We start from the raw sequence: 26,102 nt of genomic DNA, 5'->3' as shown, positions 1-26,102 counted from the left end.
AATATTACCTTTAAAGATTTAGTCTATATATCTATACCATTAGAAGAATATATATACTAACTACTTATCCTAGACAACTTTATAGGACATTATAACCTTAAACTTTACAAATACTACCTCTCGTTCGATATTATTATTATCTTCCTCCCTCCCTATTTAATATACTTTATCTAGCTAATAGATATAGGAGTCTTTCGCTATCTTAAGGAAGTATATTAACGATATCTCTAGTAGGTAATTCGAAATAGCAATCTTACATTTACCTAGATAGACTTTATTAGAAGATTCTAGGAAATCTAGAATACTAGTTTTAAACACCGAAATATCATAGTAGGATTTAAAAAGACTAGTCTTTTTCTACCAAACCAATATATTATAATAGATTAGATTAGGGAGAAAGTATTATCTAATACAAGCATTAGATATCCTATAATAATTCCTAATAACAAGTAATAGGTATATATAAAAAAAGGTATTAACTACATTTAAAAGTAGTATCTTAAGCTTTTTAGTTTACTAATATAAGAATACTTTTAAGATATTATATTAATAGTTAATAAGGGTTAATTAATATATAAATATCTAAATAACTTTACTAAGGATAAGAGAGCCTATCTAGCTATATTATCTATTAAGAAAATATAAGGCTAACTTATTAAGCTAATAGGAGAGGTTATAATAAGTATAACTATCTAGCAGATTTAATAGTTTTAGGAGATCTAAGCTTAGAAGAGTACTAAGGTAATTCGAGATACTAGCTAAAAAGCTACCTATATTACTATTAAGTAGATTAAATAAAAGTATAGGGAGGAATATAAAGTCTAGAAAAGGCACTTAGAGAATAAGATTCCTAATACTAATAGGCATTACCTTTATATAATAACCTTTACTAAATTCCTAGAAAAGACTAATAAGAATAACTATCTTCCTCTTAACGATAATAACCCTCTCTAGGTTCTACTAAAGGAGTATTAACTACTAGTATTTTTCGACTTTAGAGATAGAAAAGAAGTCCTAATCCCCTAATTAGCTAAGAAGCTATTATTAGAAGTTAAACTCCTATCCCCTAAATATCCTAGGATATAGATTAACGGTATAATTATAATATTAATTAATAATAGTAATAATAATAGATTTAACTTTATAGATAGTAAAGATAGGTAGGAAGAGGATATCAAGTTATTATCTCTATCTAGGGTTAAGAAGGAGTCTCTATATATAACTATTATTAAGGATATTAGGAGGTTTAAGAAGTAATAAGCCTATAAGTCTATAGTAATAATACTAGAGATAGAAGATAATAACTATTACTAGGAAGCTAAAAGAAAAGGTATAAGAGAAGGTACTACTATAATTAAGAGCATTAAGAGTAATAGGGATAGGGAGTATAATATAGAGAGAGAGGGAGACAAAGGCAAGTTATATAACCTATTATTTAACTAGTTATAACTAGGTAGAATTAAATTTTACTATGTTTTTAAGCTTTTCAAAGCCTAGTTTATAATTAAACTATTTATAGCTATTTAAGGCTATTATTATAATGGTAATTAAACTTAATAGTACCTTTTGTAAAGACGTGATTATATAGGAAATTTGGTAGCGATATGTCCGGCTATATTGGTATATCCGGGGGTTTTGGCCCTACCTGTCGGGAGATAGGTGGTAGTCCTAAACTAATTAGTCAGCAACTAACCACCGGGTATCTGAAAAGACACCTGAACCTTTCACCTTGCCAGCCATTATCGTATCCCAGGATAGCCTCAATCAGCCCTACAAAACAATTTCAAAAAAAGAAGAAACCTCTCTACGTGCCATCGACCTTCTCTGCATCCCCGAGACCCGAGACCTTTTCTGCCTTGCCGAGCTGCCGCAGCAAATGGAGGCTGAGAGCTGTTGTCACGACCATGAGGGTCCAACGATCCCCCAGCTCGCCCGTTAGCCCGGCGCCCTTGAGTTCCAGGGTGAAGAGATGGGTGAATGACAAGACGTCGTTGAAGGAGAGCTCGGCTACTGTTGTCGAAGGGGCGCGAGGATTCAGGGGGAGGCGTTCCAGCGAGTACCGAGCCCGGACCTTGTGGCCGCCGGGGTCTCGCCTCCCTGTTGGCCCCGTGACTTTCCTCCATTCAAACGTCTCTCTCCGCAACCGTCTCGTCCCGACCTCGATCGAGAACCGGAAGGTGACGCCGTGCTCCCGGCTAATCTCTGTCCTCAGCACTTCGTCCACCATGTCACGCGGGTTCTGGTTCATGTCGGGCGGAGGCAGCTTCACAAGGGTCTCGGATTCAAACAGGGAGCCAAGGAGGGGGAGCTGGGACTTCTCGCCGGTAGCGGCGAGGATGGGGTCGTTGAACGTCATGCCGTTGCGCAGATAGTACCCCCGGCCAAAGTTGAGGGGGCCCCTGGCGGTGTAGCCGATGTGGTACTCGACCAGGTAGAGGAAGTCGTTGGGGGTTGCGCCGCAGAGCTTGTGGCTCTTGATCGCGCTGATAACGCCGGAGGAGTAGTTCGCGTACAGGTTCATTACTGGCGGGAAAGGGTGGTAGCCGATGAAGGCGGCCGTGGGCATGGGCCTGAGGGGGGCCCGGTCCAGTACATGGTAGGGCAGCGCCCGGGAGCCGTTTTGCGTCTCGATCATGGTGCCGGTGGACGCAGGTTGGGCTGAACCTGCACAGCGCAGGAAAGGAGAGTGGGGTGAGAGTGCTGCGAAGGAAGTCTTTGCCGAGGATGGAAGAGAGAAGCACGAGCGACACTACGTAATGATGTGTGCGAGAGCGATTACGGAGGAGTACTATTATTATGAGTGGAAGCAAGGCGGTGAAGGGTGCCTGGAGGGCGGGAGCAGCGAGGAACGATGAGGACGACGGCGAGGATGGTGAGGATGAATTTGAATTCATGAGGGCAGCACAACATGTGGCCAGCAAGCCCGACTCCGGGGCCTCTCGAGTCTGGTTTGGATGAGCGCGCTCGTGACTCCGAATTTAACAGACCCGAGGCCATTGGTCCCTTCCACTGGGATTGCAGGTTTCTGTGAGAACCCAGCCAACAAGTTAGTGACTGCAGCTCCCCCAGAGCGGGGTTGCCTCTTATTGGGGCCAATCACCAATCGGGCCATACGGTGCGGCAGGGTGACAGACATGCGGGTGAGCAATGCAACCCATCCTCCAGGTCCTTTTTTCGGCCGAGTGGCGTCCAAAGCAATAAATCCTGGTCCCGGTGAGCTAACTCGATCCTCCCGGGTGTTAGTGTTATAAACCACCTAGTGTATGTACTGTACGGCACATACATTTAGTTAGCCAAGAGCACCGACACGCATCCCTGGGGCTCCGGAGAGCCACCTACCTACCTTGTATCCTTGACCCATGGCTTACGCCTCGAGATTACTTGCTCATGTTCACGTCGGGCGGTTTCGTCCTTCGTAATTACTCGGTAATCCTTCGTGGTTTTATTTCTTTCAAGTACCTCTTGACGTGCTGTTGCCCGCAGGAGACAATTATTCCAGACTTTTGCAACGGACTGCCTGGAATAACATATAATTAATGTAAGCCTTCTATCATTAATATATCATGCGGGTACTTGAACCGCCAGCGTTCTGCTAGCAACTTATGAGGGTTGTAATTAGTTGTTGATGAGACCCAAGAGAAGACGGGCAAGGGAGAATTGGACGTGATTTTTGAAAAGAGAAGGAATGAGAGAAAAAAGGGGAGGCGGAAGAAAAGATGAGAGAAACAGAGAGAAGGCGAAGATGATTATTCGTTGTGCTGCATGACTCATGCCCAAATAACATTTCAAGACAAGAACTTGCTGGCCAAACGGGTAAAGGGAAACGAATCAGAAGGAAGAAGGGAAAGAATGAGAACAGAAACCAACTTTCGAACGATTAATTAGGCTAGACACGGACCAGGGATATAAAGCGAACTTGTTTGTCTTCGATGGCTCTTCTAGTCATTTCTCATAATTGCGGCTCAAAGATGCTGTTGGTGCCTTGGCCTTTGGCACGACAAGCCAGCACTTTACGGATTACTTTGGTTCCAAGTCGCGTCGCAGTGCCACCGTCTCCGTGCCGCCCCGCATCTGGATATATTGTATGTAGGTACATGCATGCCCTCCCAACGCCTCGGTCTCTCAGAGGCGGCCCGATTCGCCTGTTTTGAGCTTACCGAATGGACCGTTTGCAGGCCTGCGGCAACGTGAGGTTGTCTTAGACGCGCACATGGTGCAGGTTGTACAGATTTCGGATTACATATCAACTACTAGCGCTCGCGCCATCATCACGATAGATGAACTCGAAAAGTGCGGAAGCGCTGACTTTCGACTGCTGCTTGTGTCGATCTGGAGGCGGGAACTTTTGAGTAGCTCAACCGCAGTCAAGGAATTGATCAGCTCTCACCGAATCATCATAATGTCAGTTCTATTATCCATAAGACACAGCTGGTGTTTTTTTCTTTTCTTTCATGCTATTTACGCTGACTTGAGCTCTCGATGAACACGGCTTATAGGAGCCGAACACCTGGTCTCTCCTGTTCAATGATCAACACTAGTACACGGATGTCCTGACTTATGAATATGAGGGCGGTATAAGCTGGCCATCATTGCCGACAGGCTGCTGGACTTGTTTTCCTGTGACTGGGAAATCCGAGAGGGGTTGCTGGGCATGCATGGAAGGGGGGATGATCCAGCTCGCTGCTTGAGGGCCAGACTCTGACCCATCCTGCCCCTGTAATTACTCAACTGAATCACCGAGAGCCATGCATGGCCGGGCTGTTTGTGCACTTGCTGGACACTAACCCCCGGGGGTTGCGCTTGTGAGGACTTGAACATACCACTCCCAACGCCAAGTAATGGCTCCGGTCCTTCTATCCGTGTTTAACTTCATTGTTGGTCTCCAATTAGGCCTCAAACGGACCAGTTCGCCAACTGGCCCAAACCTCGGAAACTGTTGGTTCGGATGAGACTAGTGTGTGTGGGCCGCCTTTAAGTCCGGACTGTCCGCGTCGGTTTTGGCATCAGTTACCTTCGGTTAGGTACCTAGTGTTTCTGGGCCTGCAACATTAACGGTCTGCTGCCCGGCGGTATCCTGCTACTCGCCTGGCCTCCTGCCAAGGCTAAATGAGCAATTTAATGGCGTATGCTTTTCTCTGGACGCAAAAGAGCATGATACGCCTGGAGATGTTGCTCAGTAACCAACTCGAAGTTTCTGGTCTCTGGGGGCCCAACTCTATTTCATCAAGGAACCGGAACGGGAGAGCTGGCTCCGTGAGAGAGCCTGCCAAAAAATTGTGGGCTATAAAGGTGCCCAATCGATATACGGCTAACTCTCTTCTCCTATTACAACCAGTGCGGAGTCCGACGGCTATGATAGGTCAGGAAAAACAGGTTAGGGAGAATTATCACCAAAATATAGAAGAAAATTCCTTTTTGTTTACCTTACATACTCCAACAAAAAGGTGGCATACCACGCCGATGGCTGTTGCCATGGTAAGGCAATGACGAACAGAAGTTTGCCTCGTGTAGGTCAAGCTCTGATGGGTCCGCCGATGTGTAAGATAGAATGATTCCACTCGCCACATTCCAGCGTACGGCTCAAAACGTAGTGGTCGCGGCATATTCTAAGGTCAACAGAAGCTATCGTATTTCTAGTGTTTGCCATGATCAGAAGTACGCTCCCGAAGATACCTTGGTCTTGGACCCATCTTAAAATGGATAGGTATGGTGGTGTGCCCAGATTAGACGTGCTACAGCCCAGCCCAACTACAACTACGCTAATTACCCGGTGGTTAGTTGCTGACTAATTAGTTCAGGACTACCACCTGTCTCCCGACAGGTGGGGCCAAAACCCCCGGACATGCCAATATAGCCGGACAGGTACGCGTCCAAATCCGTGTCCAATTTTACCAGCCAACTCCCTATACTCGAAGACATAACCACTGCCATAAGCCTAGTTAAACCTACTCTCCTGTATATGATGCCTCTGACTGACTAAATCTAGGAACCGGCTAGTATACAGGCCGCCAAATGGCTCCTTACTGCTCAAGCTCGCTACCAAACCAGCCGTTTACCTTATAGAAAGCAACCTAGTATTCGGTACACGGCTTAGCTATTTAAGACTAGAAAGACCTAGGTTAGCTAGCACTTAAAGTCTTTAAAGGATACTAGACTTCTAGCTACTAGTAGTAATATAGTTAGAAGACCTTGGTCGCTTCGAAACGACGAAGATTCTGCCCTTGAAGGATACGTATACTAGCTTATCAAATCTAGTTCTCTTGCTACTAAAGATCTTCTCTAGGATGCTATTAACCATTTATAGGTATATTATGATCCTCCCTACCCTCCTATTAATAAGTATTAGTAGTTATATTAGAAATAGGATTATCTATAGTTTTAGCTAATATTCTTTAAACTAGTCGAAGTAAACCGACTCCTAGCTAAGTAGTAGGTAGAAGAACTAGAGATATTCTTTAATAAGCTTAAGGATATTATCGAAAGTTTTAAGATTATTATATCTAGCTATTAGAATATAGATAAGATTAGATGTATACTTATATTATTAAATAGGTGGTTTGAGATCTTAATAGTTAAAATAGATAAGAAGAAGAAGGTTAGTATCTTCCTCTTTTCTAAGTATTAGTTTAGAATAAATATTAGTTTAGAATACTAATTATAATATTTTATTAACTAGAGATTCTAGACCTTTATAACTAAGAGTTAATAAGTATAATTAGTATTAGAAATACTATTAGTAATACTATCTTAGTATTCTATATCTTTAAATAATAGCTATTAGAAGATTAAGATATTAAAGGTCTTAATAAGGAGATATAATTCTATAAGTTAGAGATAGTATTTAATAATACTAAGATTATAATAGATTAGATATAACATTTTAATAAATATTCCTTTATTATCTATACCGAGTTCTAATAATATAGTATAAGCTTTAAGGAATGGTTTAGTTATAACTATTATAACTATAGTCCTACTCTTAGTATATACTTTATTAACCTAGATAACATTACCCCTAAAGATTCGGTCTATATATCTATACCATTAGAAGAACGTATATACTAATTACTTATCCTAGATAACTTTATAGGATATTATAACCTTAAACTTTACAAATACTACCTCTCGTTTGACATTATTATTATCTTCCTCCCTCCCTATTTAATACACTTTATCTAGCTAATAGATATAGGAGTCTTTTACTATCTTAAGGAAGTATATTAATGATATCTCTAGTAGGTAGTTTAAAATAGTAATCTTATATTTACCTAGGTAGACTTTGTTAGAGGATTCTAGGAAATCTAGGATACTAGTTTCAAACGCTAAAATATTATAATAGGATTTAAAAAGACTAGTCTTTTTGTACTAAACTAATATATTATAATAGACTAGATTAGGGAGAAAGTATTATCTAGTATAAGCATTAGATATCCTATAATAATTCCTAATAATAAGTAATAGGTATATATAAAAAAAGGTATTAATTATATTTAAGAGTAGTATCTTAAGCTTTTTAATTTACTAATATAAGAAACCTACCCTATACCAAGCTTACCTATCCTACCTACCCAAAAAAAAACCTAGATCTTCGCGAATACCCTACCAAAACACACAAAACTACCATCACTAGAAAGCTCTCGAAAAACGCTATCCAACGGTACCACTCTCAACCATACGCGAGCCGTTACAGGTATATAACAGGCATCGTAGGCGTAGGAACCAGACCCGACTATAATCTAACCATACCTTGCACGACTTTCAAAATTTTCACTATATAGACTACCTAGCGCCCCTGAACGTAACGTCGATTTAAAGCCTACCGCTAAGCCACTAAGTGGGGAGGCCTATAGCTTCGAGCTAATCAAAGGGGGGCCTATTATAGGCCTACCCTACCCCGGATATTAAGGAGCTAAGGGGTCTTATCACATAACTAGTTAACCTTATACCAAGCCCTAAATAGGGCAAGGTATAGGACCTTGCTAATAGGCTCTTATAAGGCTTTACAACTACTATTATAGGCCCGGTTCTAAACCTATAGGAACTTATAGCCGAGAAAGTCAAAAAGGGGCTTAAAGAAGCCCTTAAGGCCACCCCTTGCCCTACCTAGGTATAGGTAGCTATAGGGCCGTAACAGGGGGTAATAGGCCCCTAAGAAGGCCTACCATCGGCTAAGGCAGTGCTATTATAGGCCTTATAAGAGGTTATAATATAGAATATAAGCCTATAGGAGGACCTTAAAGCCTAAACCCTGGCTAAGATAGTCTAAGTAGTTAATAGAGCCTCTAGCTACTAGGGAGCTATTATAGCTAGGAAGCTCCTAAGTAGGGATATAGTAGTAGTCTTTAAGGATAAGGTTACTAAGGATTAGTATTTAGCTAATAAGCGATAAGTAGTTATAGCCTTTAGAGAGGAGGCTAGGGAGGTTAGTAGAGCCTATATAGTCCTAGCTAAAGGAGTCTAGAAGGAGGAGCTATAGGGGGTTAGTAAATAAGACTTTAAGGGGGCCGTAGGCCTATACTTGGTCGAAATGATTAAGTTCTAGCTACTAAAGAGCCTGTAAAGGAAGTAGGCCATAGTACTCCTAGGCTTATAGGACCTCGAAGAGCCCTAGAAGGCCTATAACGAGGGTATAGTCTAGGATACCTAGGTACTAGACTATAAACCCTACTAGGATGCTCTAGAGCTAAGGTAATACTATAAGTATTAGAGCTTTGGCTATATCTAGCGGTACTAGTAGTAGCTGGCCTATTATAGCCGATATAATATAAAGGCCTATAGGGAGGGAGGGAAGATTAGGGAGGCCTAGTGCCCTACCTATTCTAGCTAACTCCCTTATAGGTATATAGCCTATAGGGGCCTTTATACTACTTGGTATAGGGGCTACCTAAAGAAAGTCGAAGCCTAGGAGAGGGCTAGGGAGGCCTACTAGTATAGACCCTAGACCTTCTAATTACTAGAGTAACTATACTAGAAGGTTATCTTCGAGTTTAGTAGCTAGCTAGAAGATAATAACCACTACTAAACTAGGGCTAAATGCCCCTATAGGAGGCCTACCCTAGCCTAATAGGTGGCTAGGAGTGCCTTGTTTAATACCTGATTGTCACGGAAATATGCATACAGATGCCGCCTGGGCCACCGGCACGGATAGGCCAATCAAGCCGAAAGGACGGGAAGAACCAATCATAACGTAGGGAGCACTGTGAGCCCCACCGTACGCTGGCTTACGATCACCAAGATCAGCGTAAAGTTACTGATCGCGATGAGCGGCTCACTAGGATCACTGACCAAGGACTAATCAAGGTGATCCAGGAAGGTTATATATATATGTAGATAGTCACTCATTCTAGTGGACTCTAGAGTTCACCAGTGATAGCAACTCTTCCTTACAATTATAGTACTCATAACAACCTTGTACTACTATGAGAGAGACAACTATAGTGTTGTTGTGAACCCTTTGGCTTCACCGAATCCCTCAGACGACCTGTACATTTGTCCCACATCACTTACCTTCGTCTGAACCCTTTCAGAAGAAGTCTGAGCCGGGTTCGTTATACGTTGCTATCACTCCCTTTGTTCTATCATGGTTCAGAACGGAGGTAACTTCGACCTCGACATCGATATAGCTACTAACGTTACGGCCAAACAGCTGCTCGCCTAGCTTGGTCAACTCTAGCAGCGAATCTAAGAGTTGGACTAGAGAGATAAGGCTGCTCAAGCTCGAATCAAGGAACTCGAGAACGGCGAAAAGTACTTGTAGAAACTGGTCAACGAGGCCTACGCCAAAATCAAGGTGCTCGAGACTGCCAAAGCAAGCCGTATCAAGATCGAACCACCTGGCAAATATAGAGGAACCAAGGAGGATCTCGTAGGGTTTTTAACAAACCTCCGATCCTACTTCCGGCTTAATGACGACAAGTTTCCGGACGATAAAGCTAAAGTCCTCTATGTAGCTACGAGATTGGAGGGCAAGGTACTCAGATGGTTCGAACCTACGTGGAACGACTATCTCACTGAGGAAGACGAGGACGACCGAGACGCCTTTACATAGGCAGTCTTTCGATCCTACGACCGTTTCGAAGAAGAGCTTTGGAAGGTCTTTGGTGATAAAGACGAGAAGATTTACGTGTAAGAAAGGCTTGCTAATCTCCGATAGACCAAGTCAGTAGCCTCCTACGCCGTATAGTTTAGACAGGACATGCTCAAGTCTTAACTTAACGACGAGGCGTTGATGTAACTGTTTTACAACGGCTTAAAGGAAAAGGTTAAAGACGAGCTATATAAGTACGACCGGCCTAAAACGCTAGACGAATATATCGTATAGGCTATCAAAATCGACGATCGGCTCTATATATAGGAACAGTAGAAACGAGGTCAAATAAACGGAACTACGGTTAAGGCTAATAACAAGAAAAAGCGAGTATACGTCAGTACCTTATACGGGACGTATCTTGGAGCTATAGATATAGATGTAGCATAGAAGTAGGATAAGAAGAAGATAGCTAAAGATAAGTCTAATGCTACCTGCTATAACTATAGAAAGAAAGGACACTACAAGCGAGAATGTCGAAGCCCGAAGAAAGATTAGAAACCAGTCCCAGGAAAGGAAACTATAGTCATCGACGAAACCAAGGATATCGTCGAAGTAGTAGCCACGAGCTACGAAGACAGGGATAGCGATATAGACAGTCTTAAACACGACAACAACAGCAGACACAAACAGACGCCGTACTCCGAACTAGTCACTGTAGACCCCGAGACAGGTATTGCCAAATAGGATACGGTAGGGGAGTATACACTACCGATTTCGATTCTCCTAGCCTTAAGGCAGTAGGGTTTTACGGTCACGTAGAGACGGGATAGATCGTGGACGACCGACACCCAAGGAGTCGACCGACCCGGACCAAACATCTTGTTCCTTTAGGAACGGATCGAATGGTACCGCAACGAAGTCTTCCGGCTCAATACGGAGTTGCGCGAACGAGATGGACGCCTGACTCGACTCGCCTAGCAGAGCGACGAGATAAGGGACGAAATGAGGGAACTCTGACGTATCGTGGAAACTATCAAAGGGGAACAGCCTGTGACGTACGATAGACCTGATAGTTATACCGCGCACTTTGACGATTAGTAACTTAGCTACGACGTACGGAACCCGGAGTACTAGTTTATACGCGTGAACCGCGGAAAAGACAAACGTACGTAGGAAAGCTACTAGAAGAAACATTCCTACCTTAGCATTAGGGTACCTACGGTCTATATATAATAGGAAGGATTCGGAAAAGAATTCTAATATCTTCTAGGTAACGCTACGCGATTATACCCTCGATATGAGGCACATGTACAAGTGCCCTGGTTCTAGTATATGGTATACAAATGCCGATACCACTTCCGTGACAAATTCGAAAACAATCACTAGCCGACCCGACAGGAAAACGGGGACGGAAGTTTACACCCTATGGAATAGGTCTACGACGCGGGAAACAGAGCGGCCGAATTACTCTAGAAAATCGAAACCCGGAGTCTAGAAGGTATTACGGTAGTTCTAAGACGAGCCTGGCCTAGGCACTACGGAACAGGACGAGATATATAGGACTTATGCTAGAGTAACGATTGTCTCTATCACGCGGACGAAAAGAAATCGCGAATTCGGGAGCTTCAGATGAAGCTATAGACTATACGACGAAAAGCAGAACGGACCCAATGGTAGGAAGCTATAAGCACTTAATGGCTTACGGAAATGAGAACGATCGACGAAGCTGCTATCAGCCGAACAATCGAAGAGGTCAGCACTGACCTAGGAAACGGGTCAGGGCCCTTCGAGAGGCCCGAAAACCATTAACGCCCATATAGCGGCAAGTGGTAGCGTAGTATAGGAGGAACTAGCGTAAGAGACCACTATATCGAGACCTCCCGGCAGAAATATGGGAAATCGCCGTAATCTTTGGACGACGACGGTAAGACAAGCGACTATAGATAACGGCCTAATGGAAGTAGCACGAAATACTCGTACTAGTAGATAGTAGAGTAGAGATAAACCTGATTTCGCCAACACTTATAAATCAGCTACGAATACCCTAGAGAATGAAACGGAAGCATAGTATAGTTAAAGGGCCATTCCTGATATAATAGGTATATAGGGAGACCGAACCGATTGACATTACTATAGCAGGGAAGACCATAGCAATCGTATTTAGCATTATAGACATAGGTAACGACAAAGACATAATACTAGGACTACTATAGCACGAAGACTACGACCCGGACATTAGCTAGAAGAATGGTAGCTACCTGTGACCCCGAATAGAGTCGTATTCGACTAGCGAGATAGGGAGTACGCAAGGATCGCGAACGGATGATGCTCAAGGGAAGGCATATCCTACGGATCTACCGCAAGAGACAGGCAGTAGCAGACAGACCACTACAGACTCTAGAAGAAGCGGCATAATGACACTAACGTTACGACAGGAGGAACGAGCTAAACCGCCGATAGCTATTCTCTCCGTTGACGAATGCGGAGCACTGCAATTGGAACAATGGGTTGAGACAGGAGAAATCGCCAGCATCGCCATAGACAGAACCAAGTTCGCATACTATCAGAAAACAGAGAAACGAGACAAGACTAGGGAAGTACCGAAGGAGTACGAAGGACACCTAGCATTCGAACCGAAGCATCTAGAAGGATTACCAGAACACGGCCTATAGGATTACGAGATCAAGCTCAAGGAAGGAGCATGACTGAAGTTCTTTAAGATCTACCATATAAGCTAGATATAGAACGAAGAACTTAAGTAATATCTAGAGGAGAACCTTCGAAGAGGATATATCCGCCCGTCGACATCGCTAGTAGGCTACCTAATCCTGTTTATGCCTAAGAAAGACGGAAAGCTACGGTTATACGTCGACTATTAGTAACTCAACGAATAGACCGTGAAGAATCGATACCTGTTACCGCTAATCTCACGGCTCCGAGATTAGTTAGCAGGAGCCCAATATTTTACGCGTCTTGACTTGCTATCGGCCTACAACCATATACGGATCAAAGAAGGCGACGAGTGGAAAACGGCCTTTAGGATACCCTATGGCTACTACGAGTACCTCGTCATGCCATTCGGACTTACAAACGTACCGGCAACGTTCTAAGCCCTAATTGATCAAGCTATCCGACCCTTTCTCGACAAATTTACGGTATGTTATCTCGACGATATACTTATCTTCTCCAAGACGATAGACGAACACCGGAAGCACGTAAAAGCAGTGCTAGACGCATTATACGTATATAAGCTATTAGTTAACAAAGAAAAGAGCAAATTCTACATCAGGAAGACGGTGTTTTTGGGATACAAGATATCCCCAGGACAAATTCGGATAGAACCCTCGAAGGTTAAAGCTATCAAAGAATGGCCACGACCGATGTCAGTTACGGAAGTACGAAGTTTCATCGGGTTTGCAAACTTCTACCGGATGTTCATCAGGAATTTTAGAGCGATCGCACGACCATTGTACGAGCTTACCAAGAAGAACGCTAAGTTCTAATGGGAAGAGCGACACGAGCAAGCATTCACGTAGATTCGCGACGCCATCACCGAGGATCTAGTGCTGGTACTACCAGACCCTAAGAAGCCATTCGAGGTAGAAACGGACGCTTCAGACTACGCCATCGGAGGACAGTTAGGACAACGAGACGAGCAAGGGAAGCTATATCCTATAGCCTTCTTTTTAAAGAAGCTCGATAGACCATGTCTTAACTATCTAATCTATGATAAGGAACTACTTACGATTGTCGAAGCTTTTAAGGAATGGTGACTATATCTTAGTGGCACGATCGAACCAATACAAGTGTACACAGATCATAAGAATCTACGGTACTTCATGACGACGAAGGAGCTTAACGGATGACAAATACGATAGGTAGAATTCCTTACGGAATTTAACTTCGAAATCTGCTACAAGAAAGGTAAAGAAAACGTACGAGCGGACGTTTTAAGCCGACGAACGGATCATACGGAAGGACGAACGGAAACAACGCTACCGTTGTTCAAGGAACGAATAGACGGAACGCTATATCACGAAATGTAGACACCTATAGAAGATGATCTACTCGACTCGTTCCGAGAATATTATATAATCTTTCGAGAAGAAAGGACTAACGAGGCACAATATTAAGCAGCACCTAGACCAGTGGTACCTAGCGAAGTGGAAGAAAAAGATAGGAAACTCTGGTACCGAGGCAAAGCGTACATCTACGACAAAGACTAATAGCTACGGATGATTCGAGAACTCTACGAATCGAAACTCGGAGGACACAAAGGAGTTACGAAGACTATCGCACAAGTCAGGAAACACTACGACTTTCCACAATTGACGGCACGAATCAAGGAAGTCGTACGGAGCTACGACATCTGCAATCGAAGCAAGACGGTACGATACAAGCCGTACGGGCTACTTTAGCCACTACCAATAGCTAACAAACTATAGAGTTTAGTCACGATGGACTTTATTATAAAACTACTAGAATCTAAGGATATAGCTATAGGAGTGATCTACGATAGTATTCTTACTATAGTAGATCGCTTAACTAAATGGGCATACTTCTTTCCCTATAAGGAGTCCTAGATAGCTAAATAGCTGGTAGACGTGATCTATCGGCAAGTTACATTAGTATACGCTTAGCCGTAAGAATAGATCACCGATAGAGACACCAAGTTCGCATCGAAGTTTTGGCAAGCGTTAATACAACAATTAGGCGTTAATAGCAAATTGTCAACGGTATATTACCCGTAGACCGACGGACAAACGGAACGATTAAACTAAGTTGTCAAGTAATACCTCCGTTCCTACGTCAACTACCAACAAGACGACTAGGTCATACTATTACTAATAGTATAACTCGCTTATAATATAACGCCGACAGAAACGACCAAAGTCATACCGTTCTTTACGAACTACGGATACGAAGCAGACCTTAGGCAAGGACTAGAGGTTATAGTGCCAAGAGCGGCAGTTAAAGTAGAATAGATGTACGTACTATACGAGAAGCTCAAAAAGGAGCTCGAATTTGTTAGAGCCAGAATGAAGAACTATTATAACATACACAGGCTCGAGGGACCTTGCCTAGAGAGGGGAGACAAAGTCTATCTGATCGCACGAAACCTACGAACCAAACGACCAAGTACGAAGCTAGACTTCAAGAAGGTCGGACCCTTCGTTATCAAAGAACGAATTTCGACATCTAACTACCGACTATCGTTACCGTCATCTATACGACTACGGACGGATGTTTTTCATATTTCACTTCTCGAACCAGCACCGAAAAACGCTAAGATCGCTATAAATATTGAAGCAGAAGACGAAGAGGAAGAATAGGACGTCGAGGAAATCCTGGATTTACGTATCATTAACGGGGAACTATAGTATCTAGTCAAATGGCTTGATTTCGGAACAGAAGACAACTTATAGGAGCTGGTCAAGAACCTGAACTGCCCTAAGAAACTGGAATAGTTCTACCGGAGGAATCCTGACCGACTATGGGGGCCGACTTAGGAACCTAACCGGCATCCAAGAAAGAAGAAGTACCGGTAGGAGCCGACTCTAGGGATAAGCTAACTACTTCCTAGTCAATTACGCCGAAGGCGCCTGATGCCTACGCCTGACCTGTCAAATCCTATTTGTCCGATATCGGAACCACTACCCTGTCCTCCTTATCCAAACCCTATATACCTCGACGAACGAATTCATCACTCTGGTCACGTAACATTCGTTTTTGACGATATAAACGCGTAAGGCGGCTTAAAGTTTGCTAAAGTAGATCTTCTGTCGCCAAAATTTCCTTCTCTAGCCTGTCTTGCTTACGCTAGTTACGTAATACTACGACTAGTTAGAACGGAAACAAGAGGACAAATAGAAGCCACTCATAGGAATCTACTACGTTCGGCCCGTCGTAAGACTTTCCCTTACGCGCACAATTCAAGCACCTCTTAGAGTTTCCCGATATAATATAACGCTTCTTGGGCGTTACGCGCCAACAGTTGGAACACGGCATGGTTTCGGAACCGTCTCGCTCAATCGCAGCGACTAAGACACGACGTTCACGTGTTGTATCGCGACGGCGTTTCTTCACACGGTCAGCCATGGTGAACGGCGGAAGGGAGCAAGGGGGGGGGAACTTACAGGATCAAGTTGTGAGAGGGAGTTGGCGCTATTTGAAACGGCCTAAGAGGGCTTTCGGGTCGAAAGCCTCGGAGGGAGGGCATCGTGTCACGGAAATATGTATGCAGATGCCGCCTGGGCCACCGGCACGGATAGGCCAATCAAGCCGAAAGGACGGGAAGAACCAATCATAACGTAGGGAGCACTGTGAGCCCTACCGTACGCTGGCTCACGATCACCAAGATCAGCGTAAAGTCACTGATCGCGATGAGCGGCTCACCAGGATCACTGACCAAGGACTGATCAAGGTGATCTGGGAAGGTTATATATATATATAGATAGTCACTCGTTCTGGTGGACTCTAGAGTTCACTAGTGATAGCAACTCTTCCTCATAATTATAGTACTTATAATAACCTTGTACTACTATAAGAGAGATAACTATAGTGTTATTGTGAACCCTTTGGCTTTACCGAATCCCTTAGACGACCTGTACATTTGTCCCGCATCACTTACCTTCGTCTGAACCCTTTTAGAAGAAGTCTGAGCCGGGTTCGTCACACTGATAGACCTATATCTCCTTTCTATAGCCTAGAGCCCCCTCTCTCTTGTAACCGGTTAAGGGGGTAATAGCTATAGAGCCTACTACTACTATACCTTTATCCTTTACTCTAGCTACCTTAAATATAAATTAAGGTCCTTTAGTAAAATACCTAAGGTAATAAATAGGCCCTTAAGGTCCTATTAGAGGAGGCTAAATATAACCTACTAGCTATCTAGGAACTATAGATTAACCGGTTTATAGGGTTAATATACTACCCCTAGGCTTTGAAATACTACCTAATCTATAAGCCAAAGGGCAAGGCGGCTATTCTAGTAGCTAAATAGTTCCTAGTTAGCTAGTAAGACTATTTAGCAGAGGAGAACTAGTATAGGGTAACCTTTCTAACCCTAGGAGAGAGGGGGTTCGAGCTCTAGTTAGTCTATAATAATAAGGGGGAGCGGGCCCTCTTATAGGACCTGCTAGCCCTACCTTGGCTAACCTACCCCCTAGTTCTTATAGGCGACTTTAACCTCTACTACCTAGTCTAAGACCTATTTAACAGGCTTAGCCCGGGGGCTAGGGACCTCCTTAGCCTTATAGACTAGTAGGACCTCGACCTCCAAACGCTATATAGCTAGGTCACTAGGGCCCCCTAAGGGGACTAATACGGCTAGCCTTCTATAATAGACCTACTCTAGGCCTTAGCTAGGCTAGAAGTAACCTATAGGGATATCGCGGAACGTAGGAAGTCCGACTACTACCTATAGGCCTTAAACGTCTCCCTCTAGGGGACTAATAGGCCTATACTAGCTAGTAAAGGGTAGGACTAGAAGAGCCTAGACAAGGAGATTATATAGGCCGAGGTAGCCTATCTCCTACTCTGGCTCGATAGGTAGGCATTGGCCCTGGCTAGGCCTATCTTCTAAGACCTAGAGGAGCTTCTATAGGCCTTTGACAAGCTTATAGAGGCCCTTAAGGAGATAGCTATGGTCTCGGCTCTAATAAAGAAGGCTAGTATAGGTGGTAAATAAGCTTGATAGTAGACAAAGGAGGTTTAGGAGGCCTAGAAGAGGGCTAAGGAGGTAGAAAGGGCCTATAGGGGTACCTTAAACCCCTATACGTAGGAGGTACTTTAGTAGGCCCTATAGGACTAGGCTAAGACTATTATAGCCGTAAAGACTAAGAGCTAGAGAGCTATACTATAGGAGGTAACTAACCGGCCGGACCTACTATAGAGGCTAGAGCAGTAGATAAGGCTATAAAGCTACCTACTAGTCGACCCTCTAAAGCTCCTGGCCTTCGAAGGAGGGCTTATAACCTACTAATAGAAGGCTAGGGCTCTGGCTAACAAGTTCTTTCCGAACCCGGAAGCAGACCTATCAGATATTAACGACCTAGATCTAAACGACTATTAGGAGCCGAAGTTCGAAATAAGCTAGGAGGTTACAATAGGCGATGTTAGGGTAATACTAGCTAGAGCAGCCCTATAGAAGGCCCTAGGGGAGGACCTCCTCCCTATAGGCCTATTAAAGGCCTATAGGTAGCTGCTCTACTAGATACTAGCTATACTAGCCTTAGAGAGCTTATAGCTTGGCTATTTCCTAGCCTAGTTTAAAAGGGCTAAGATAGTAGTCCTCTATAAGCCTAGAAAACCCCTATAGGCCTACTTTACCCCGGGTAGCTATAGGCCTATAGCACTTCTACTAATAGTAGGTAAGGTACTAGAGGCTATAGTTACCTAGAAGGTAATAGCTATTATAGAGGCCTATAGGCTTCTCCTGGCTAAGTAGATAGGTAACTAGGAATATAGGTCTATTAAACTAGCTATTTGGCTTGTTATAGCCTAGGTTTAGGAGGCTTAGAGGTATAAGGTAGCTACCTCCCTCCTATAGCTTAATATCTTAAGGGCTTTCGATACTATTAACTATACCTAGCTACTAATCACTTTACAGAGCTAGGGCTTCCTAAAGTAGTTAGTAGTCTAGGTTAGGGAATAGCTATAGGATAGGGTAGCTATCCTTTACTTCGATAGCTAGGAAATAGAGGATATAGTGGTAAGGGCCGGGGTCTCCTAGGGGTTACCCCTCTCCCCTATACTATTTATCCTCTATATAGCCTCTCTCTACTAGGCTATTTACTAGGCTAGCCCTATGGTTAGTTTAGTAGGCTTTGCCGATAATACTAACCTTCTAGCCTTTAGGAGGGCCGAGGAGGCCTATAATAATTAGCTATAGAGGGCTTAGAAGGCCTACCTATAGTAGGTAAGGACCTAGGGTATAGCCTTTGCCCTAGAAAAGTACGAACTTATCTACTTTAACAGGGGCTAGAAATAGTAGTCACGACTACTAGAGCTCCTACGGCCTAGAGGGGGTATTACTACTATAGCCCCTTCGAAGTTAGCTAGATTCCTAGGGGTCTAGCTAGATTAGAGGCTATAATAGGGCCCCTACTATGTAAAGGTAGCTAAGAAGCTAGAAACCTAGGAGTTTACCCTGACTAGGCTTGTTATAAAGACCTAGGGCCCTAGCCTACTATAGGCCTATAAGGTCTATACTAAGTGTATCTATAGCACCCTAACTTATAAGGCCTCGAACTTCTATAAGCCTACTAAGCTAGGGGGTAAGCTAGAAGGCCCTACTAAGGAACTATCAAAGGCCTAGTATAGGGCCCTTTAGGTAGTTACTAGGGCCTATAAGGCTACCCCTATCTATTACCTTAAAATAGAGGCCTAGGTACTACCCCTTGACCTCTATCTTAATAAGAGGCTAGCTAACTTCGAAGCTAAATTCGACTAGCTACTCCTATAGACTAAGGTAGGCCTAGGGGCTTCCTAGGTCCCTATAAGGGCTCTTATCTAATAGGCCTATAATAGGCTTAGCTAGAGGTTCTAGAAGAGAGGGACTAAGGTAAGGGGCTAGGAGCCGAAGCCTATAGCCCTAGAGGTAATAAGGTTAACAGTCTAGTAGTAGGTCTAGGAGGGCTATAGAGGGGGTTAACCCCCCCTATTGTCACGGAAATATGCATGCAGATGCCGCCTGGGCCACCGACACAAACGGGCCAATCAAGCCGAAGAATGATGGACCAATCAGGACAGGATCACACTTGGCAAGAAACGATCCCAGCAGAGGATCACTGGCTCACGACGTGAGCCAGGTGAGCCAGTACGGAGGATCACCACGACCGCTAGTGATCCCAGGATTATATATACATGTAGATAGTCACTCGTTATGGTGGACTCTGGGAGTTCACCAGTGATAGCAATCATAACCACAGTACTCATACCAAGCATCGCTGACTACTGTGCGAGACAACTCTAGTGTTGTTGTGAACCCTTTGGCTTCACCGAATCCCTCAGACGACTTGCACCTTTGTCCCACACCACTCACCTTCGTCTGAACCCTTTCAGAAGAAGTCTGAGTTGGGTTCGTCACACCTATAGACCCTATAAAGTAGACTATAGGCTATAGAACTAGCTATAGTAGCTAGCTAGAGCGACTATTAAAGGGCTAATTAAGCTAGTAGGAGGATATAGCGTGTATCGGACAAGGACCCCCTATGCCTAGTTTTTATAGGGGAAGGCCTGTAAAGGTACTAGGGCCTAACGAAGGCCTAGAGCTCCCTACTAGTATAGGCCTATATAGGGGTTATTAGCCTCTATAACTTCCTTTTTAGGGTTTAAGTCCTAGGGGTTAGTACCCCCTACTATGCCTATAGCTAAGGGAGGGAGACTATAGAGTACCTAGTTATCTAGTGCCTAAACCTACTAAGAAGCTAAACATAGGAATCCTAGGAAATATAGTTATAAAGGGACCTAGACCTCGTTTTACAGGGTATAGGGACCTGTAACTATCGTTTGGTAAGGAAGGTTCTATAGTAGCTAATAGACCTAGGGAGGCTCCTAGAATACTACCTTATAAGGAGGCTAGACTAAGAGGGAAGGCCTCTATAAGGCTATTCTAGCTACTTCTCCTTTTCTCTATAATATATTAGTTTTCTAGATTAGGCATTAAAGGCAAGATAGAGGTTTTTATCTAGCCTATTAGGTATAGTTTCCTTTATATATAACTAGAGAGGCTCTAATATACTTATTAGTATAATAGTATAGGACTAATAATAATAATAATAATAATAATACTAATATAAGAATACTTTTAGGATATTATATTAATAGTTAATAAGGGTTAGCTAATATATAAATATCTAAATAACTTTACTAAGGATAAGAAAGCCTATCTAGCTATACTATCTACTAAGAAAATATAAGGCTAACTTATCAAGTTAATAAGAGAGGTTATAATAAGTATAACTATCTAGTAGATTCGATAGTTTTAGGAGATCTAAGCTTAGAAGAGCGCTAAGGCAATTTAAGATACTAGCTAAAAAGCTACCTATATTACTATTAAGCAGATTAAATATAAGTATAAGGAGGAATACAAAGTCTAGAAAAGGCGCCTAGAGAATAAGATTCCTAATACTAATAGGTATTACCTTTATATAGTAACCTTTACCAAATTCCTAGAAAAGACTAACAAGAACGATTATCTTCTTCTTAATAATAATAACCCTCTCTAGGTTCTACTAAAAGAGCGTTAGCCACTAGTATTTTTCGACTTTAGAGATAGAAAAGAAGTCCTAATCCCCTAGTTAGCTAAGAAGCTATTATTAGAAGTTAAACTCCTATCCCTTAAACGTCTTAGGATATAGATTAGTAGTATAACTATAATATCAATTAATAATAGTAATGATAATAGATTTGACTTTATAGATAGTAAAGATAGGTAGGAAGAGGATATTAAGTTACTATCTCTATCTAGGGTTAAGAAGAAGTCTCTATATATAGCTATTATTAAGGATATTAAGAGGTTTAAGAAGTGATAAGCCTATAAGTCTATAGTAGTAATGCTAGGGATAGAAGATAATAACTATTACTAAGAGGCTAAAAGAGAAGGTATAAGAGAAGGTATTACTATAATTAAGAGTGTTAAGAGTGATAGGGATAGGGGGTATAATACAAAGGGAAAGGGAGACAAAGGCAAGTTATATAACCTATTGTTTAACTAGTTATAACTAGGTAGAATTAAATTTTACTACGTTTTTAAGCTTTTTAGAGCCTAGTTTATAATTAAACTATTTATAGCTATTTGAGGCTATTATTACAATGGTAATTGAACTTGATAGCACCTTTTGTAAAGATATAATTATATAGGAAATTTGGTGGCGATGTGTCCGGCTATATTGGCATGTCCGGGGGTTTTGGCCCTACCTGTCGGGAGACAGGTGGTAGTCTTGAACTAATTAGTTAGCAACTAACCACCGGGTAGATCAGCCTCAGCTTCGCCCCCTTTCGAAGCAATGTGGGAAATAGGTCAGCTCGGGACTCGCGCCGCTCCAACCCCCTGGCTCATACACGAGAGCCTATCACCGACACTACCTGTCCCTGCTAGCTGTTCATCCTTATTCGCTGTCCCACCTTTTATACTTTTATGAACTTTACTTCGTCAGCAGGCCACAGCTGCCGTAATAAACGTCCAATAAGCACGTAGAGGGCGGCGGCGGCGGCTCGGCGCGTGCAGACTTTTGGCGGGCTGGTCAACGATGTCGGCCATGGGGTGGGCTTCAGGGCCACGGAGCTGGAGAATGCACCTCCGGTCGCCATTGTCGTTCTGGGGCTGGGTGTAGGTGACGCTTCAGGGCTCGGCCCGGCGGACGACCGCGTCGACACCCCGGTTGATGTCGTTTTCAGCGACGAAGTGGAAAGCGCAAAGGTCGCCTGCGTCGTAATAGCCACGGTAAGGCTTCGGGCCACACCTGACTACGATTTTTCTGGTACGCCTCGTCCAGGTTGACCATTCTGAACGACAGCTTGGAGTGTACCCGGGACTCGGCGGCCTCCAGCCCGAAGAAACCGGCCATCCCTTCCCAAGCCTAGTCCGGCGGGGACTAAATCTGGATCACGATGTACTGTTTTTTTTTAAAAAAAATTGTGCCACGATATCAGCAGCAGCCGGTTCAGGTTATCAGGTGTCTTGGTCATTGATGGTCGCTAAGGCGCGCCATTTGTTTCTGGTTCTTATCCGGCACTGGGAGTAGGAGCGGCGAGTAAGATTTTGCGATTGCCGCCTCGTGGTGGAAGCTTTAACCAAGCTAAGAAAAGATTGGCTGTTTGCTAGTTGCGGTTGGGCAGCAAGCAAGCGAAGCAGCGCCTTACTAGGAGGGTATGGACATTATGGCAGGCCGTAATGTGAAACCGCCAGGGCTGGAAGCATGCATTCTACACCTCATCACAGCTGAATGCGGCATTTCCGACTCAACTGTGGTTTGTGACCAATAACCCTGGAATGGGGACCAGGATGGTGTATTGAATGCGTAGAGACTCTGCTGCCACGGTTCGGGGTATCGTTCACGCCCTTGAGCGACGGTCGTGACGAAGACGGTGCCATAAAGATCTCGCAAATGGTCCAGTACCCCAAGTCTGGCTCTAAAACTACTTCGCCCCATGCGAAAACGGCGGAACAACGGGGTGATGACTAGGTACTTTCGGGCCCTTTCTGGCATATCCCAGAATCCAGTCATTCCAGTCTCCATTAGCAACAGGACAATAGAGAATTTTGAAAGAAGCCTACCATATATTCATCTAGATGTGACAGAATCGGTAGGGCGTAGGTTATAGGGGGGCCGCTTCCATGATATAAGAGGAACAAGAAGTGATAAATTTGGTCTCGAAGGTTCCTAGAGCACTTAATATCTTAATATCGTCATGAAACATTTAACTGCTGTGTCACGCCCAGGACGCAACAAGTTCTTCCCACGGCACGACCCTGGCCCCCTTGAGCCGCAACCGCTCCTCCACCTCGTGCTCGAGTTCCTCGGCCTTCTTGGCCCCATTGCCGTAGGTCGAGTGCGCCCCAGAGAGGAGCGTGACTCGGAACCCGGCGGCGAGGGCACCCGCACAGGTGGACTCGACGCAGCACTCGGATTGGATGCCGAATGCGATGATCTCCTCGATGCCGGATGCTTTGAGCTCGGAAGCGAGGTCTGGATTAGATTCGAAAGTGTCGCCTGCATTGTTCAAAGGTCAGACTGTGTGGCTTGGTGTTTGTATTTCCATGCCGGGACACGTTTGGGTGGTTGGAACCCACGTGTCCACTTGGCGACTAGACGTTCTCGAGCATCTCCCGGGAGCGGTTCAAAAACCAGTTTCCACGGATCGCTGCCCCTGACCAAGGTGCCGTCTTCTGGTTTCTCCTCATGCTGCACAAACACAATTGTCTCGAGACGGGAGCTGCTGTTGTTGTTCTCGGCTTGCTGTAGCGCAGCTCGGGCGGCGGCAATGATCTTCTCGCCAGAGGTGTTTATACGGGAAGCATGAGGAATCCTGGTCGCCGGATCCGTTGCCAAATCATTCTGGACGTCTATCACGAAGAGTGCGGCTGCCATGTTGAACCGCATGGGACGTACGGAGTAATTAATTTTGGGAACAGGATAATAAGATGCGTTGAAATAAATTTGGTTGACTAAGACTGGGAGAGAGCGGGGTAACTACTTAGGCATCCGCCCACTCGCAAGCCGAACCCAGCCAGAATTGGGAAGAGGTTCTTGATAACATCGGTAATATTATAGCTAGCGCCTCGGCTGCCACCGCTCGGCCACCGCTGGACTCGGGAATGCATTGGCTTAAATATGCGAAACCTGAGGTTGTAAGTGTTAATTAGAGATTGAGCTTCCTTGAACCACCACCAAAGAAAAGGACTTCTGTGCATCACGCTGAATTAAAGTTCTGCTGAGTCCAGAGGGAAAACATGGGGTCAGGTTTCTTTGAGTTCCGAGAGTTTGGCAAACCATCGAGACGATGACGTCTACAAAGCAACCGCTCGAAATGTGGCGAGGGGAGACAATGCCTTGGGGTGTTGGGGGGGTGTTTTGGGGGGGGGGGGGGGGATAAATCTCGACTTGGCAATACTAACCTGTTCATTTTGACGTTCTTTGCTTCGTAGCATCCTGCACGAACTGGAGGGCTCTTGCGCATGCCACGGTGCTCCGAACAATGTGGACCAAAGGGATGACGATCCAGAACCCATTGAGCATGACGAAGTAGGCCCAAAAGTAGAAGGACTCGGGGCGGCAGTAGACGGCGCCGTAAACGGACTCGTCGAAGAAGAAGATGGCGTAGTACAGCACATCTCCGTACAGCTGGCCGAGGCTGACAATGATCTGCAGCGGGTGGCGTAGCGGGTTGTTTTTGATCACGAACCATCCGATCAGGAAGGACAGTGGTCCCCATGCAACTGCGGTGACCGTTTCCATGCACACCGTAAAAGAGTCGCGTGTGAGGTATCGCCTGTCTGATTTCGCGTACTCTTTCCACAGCTGGCCAAAGAGATCAGAGCACGCCGGCATCGAGCCGTTGTGGTACGCGAAGTAACCTGCCACCCGCGGGTAAAGCCTAAGTCAGAACAAAGGGGCAAAGAGAGCATGGAATCGTCCGGACCAACCTTCAAAGAAGAGGTGGATACAGCCGCAGAGCATGAACCACATGGCCGTGAACAGGTCAGCCCTGCTGATTCCGGGCCTAATGGTTCGTGCGAGTACCGAGGTAACCCATATCACTAAGCTCGCGGCACCGGCGAAGGAGGCAAGGAGGACTGGTACGTGAATTTCGTTTGGCACGAAGCCAGGGAGCACCAGATCAGGGGGGTAGTATGGATGGCTGGCCATGCTGTCGTTGGGGTAGCTAGTTGACATGATGTGCGAGAAGAGGCCACGATGTAAGGACTTGGGGCAAAAATGAGCAAGAAGTTTAACGGGTTCTAGTTAGACACAAAATGGGGAGTAAACAATAGGTTTATGTTAAGGTCCAACAAATGTGGTATCGGTGCACCTTTGCCAGGGTATATGGAAGCGGTGTGTTTCTAGACCGTGCAGGTTTCCCTGGCACGCAACCCCCCGCGTTTTACAGCCGCCGCTTTGTGCATCTTAGCAGTAGAGATGGTAGTGGATGTATATACGTTAGGCAGGAGCGTGCAGGGTTAATTCGCCTTCTGTCAAAAAGATCGACAAGCAGTTGGGTCGGAGTTCGGTTTGGCGCTAACCATTTTAAGTGTTTGGTTTAATGGCATGGCAGGAACAGGCATGCTTTGGCTCCAGTGCCGAGCCGGATGCGCCTAATCCCGAGAGCTTAATTCTCACGCCACACGCAAACCCTATACCAGACTGCTTGTCTGTCCGGAATACACTAGACAAACCGAATTAACACTAGAAGAACTTGCAGTGTAGTGTGTATGTACAAAGAATATTACGTTTTGCTCTTGACGACAGGTTATGAACAGCAGAAAATGTGACACTGGTCAGGCCGTAGTTAGAGCAATATCGCTCCTTTAGCTTTACATATAATGACCATAAGAAGGCACCGACCG

At 44.4% G+C, this 26,102-nt stretch overlaps 3 protein-coding genes across 3 annotated transcripts; all 3 read right to left on the bottom strand.

The window, feature by feature from the left end:
• Positions 1-1,543: 1,543 nt before the first annotated feature.
• On the bottom strand, positions 1,544-2,909 carry P884DRAFT_256922 (uncharacterized protein). The gene has a single exon (XM_069441093.1). It carries the CDS (start codon positions 2,633-2,635, stop codon positions 1,805-1,807), a length of 831 nt encoding a protein of 276 aa, XP_069299830.1. The 5' UTR covers positions 2,636-2,909; the 3' UTR covers positions 1,544-1,804.
• A 20,558-nt stretch (positions 2,910-23,467) lies between these two features.
• Positions 23,468-24,126, bottom strand: P884DRAFT_268043 (Isochorismatase-like protein; the record flags this gene model as incomplete). Its single annotated transcript, XM_069442162.1, has 2 exons — positions 23,468-23,748; positions 23,829-24,126. The coding sequence occupies 2 exons, from the start codon at positions 24,124-24,126 to the stop codon at positions 23,468-23,470; spliced, it is 579 nt and encodes a 192-aa protein (XP_069299829.1).
• Positions 24,127-24,345: 219 nt separating this feature from the next.
• P884DRAFT_328143 (Emopamil-binding protein) lies at positions 24,346-25,670 on the bottom strand. The gene is made up of 3 exons (XM_069445580.1): positions 25,182-25,670; positions 24,654-25,112; positions 24,346-24,469 (listed from the first exon to the last, which is right to left on the bottom strand). The coding sequence occupies exons 1-2, from the start codon at positions 25,429-25,431 to the stop codon at positions 24,658-24,660; spliced, it is 705 nt and encodes a 234-aa protein (XP_069299828.1). The 5' UTR covers positions 25,432-25,670; the 3' UTR covers positions 24,346-24,469; positions 24,654-24,657.
• Between the last annotated feature and the right edge of the window lie 432 nt (positions 25,671-26,102).

This window comes from Thermothelomyces heterothallicus (assembly GCF_042370625.1).
Source record: "Thermothelomyces heterothallicus CBS 202.75 unplaced genomic scaffold P884_scaffold_5, whole genome shotgun sequence".
NCBI lineage: Eukaryota > Fungi > Ascomycota > Sordariomycetes > Sordariales > Chaetomiaceae > Thermothelomyces > Thermothelomyces heterothallicus.
Note: the sequence above shows the minus strand (reverse complement) of the source record. Positions and strands in the feature narration are given on the sequence as shown.

Coding starts and splice junctions, on each gene's coding strand:
- P884DRAFT_256922 (XM_069441093.1), bottom strand. CDS start 2,635: ATGATCGAGACGCAAAACGGCTCCCGGGCGCTGCCCTACCATGTACTG.
- P884DRAFT_328143 (XM_069445580.1), bottom strand. CDS start 25,431: ATGTCAACTAGCTACCCCAACGACAGCATGGCCAGCCATCCATACTAC. Junction 25,113..25,181: donor TATCCACCTCTTCTTTGAAG/GTTGGTCCGGAC, acceptor CGCGGGTGGCAG/GTTACTTCGCGTACCACAAC.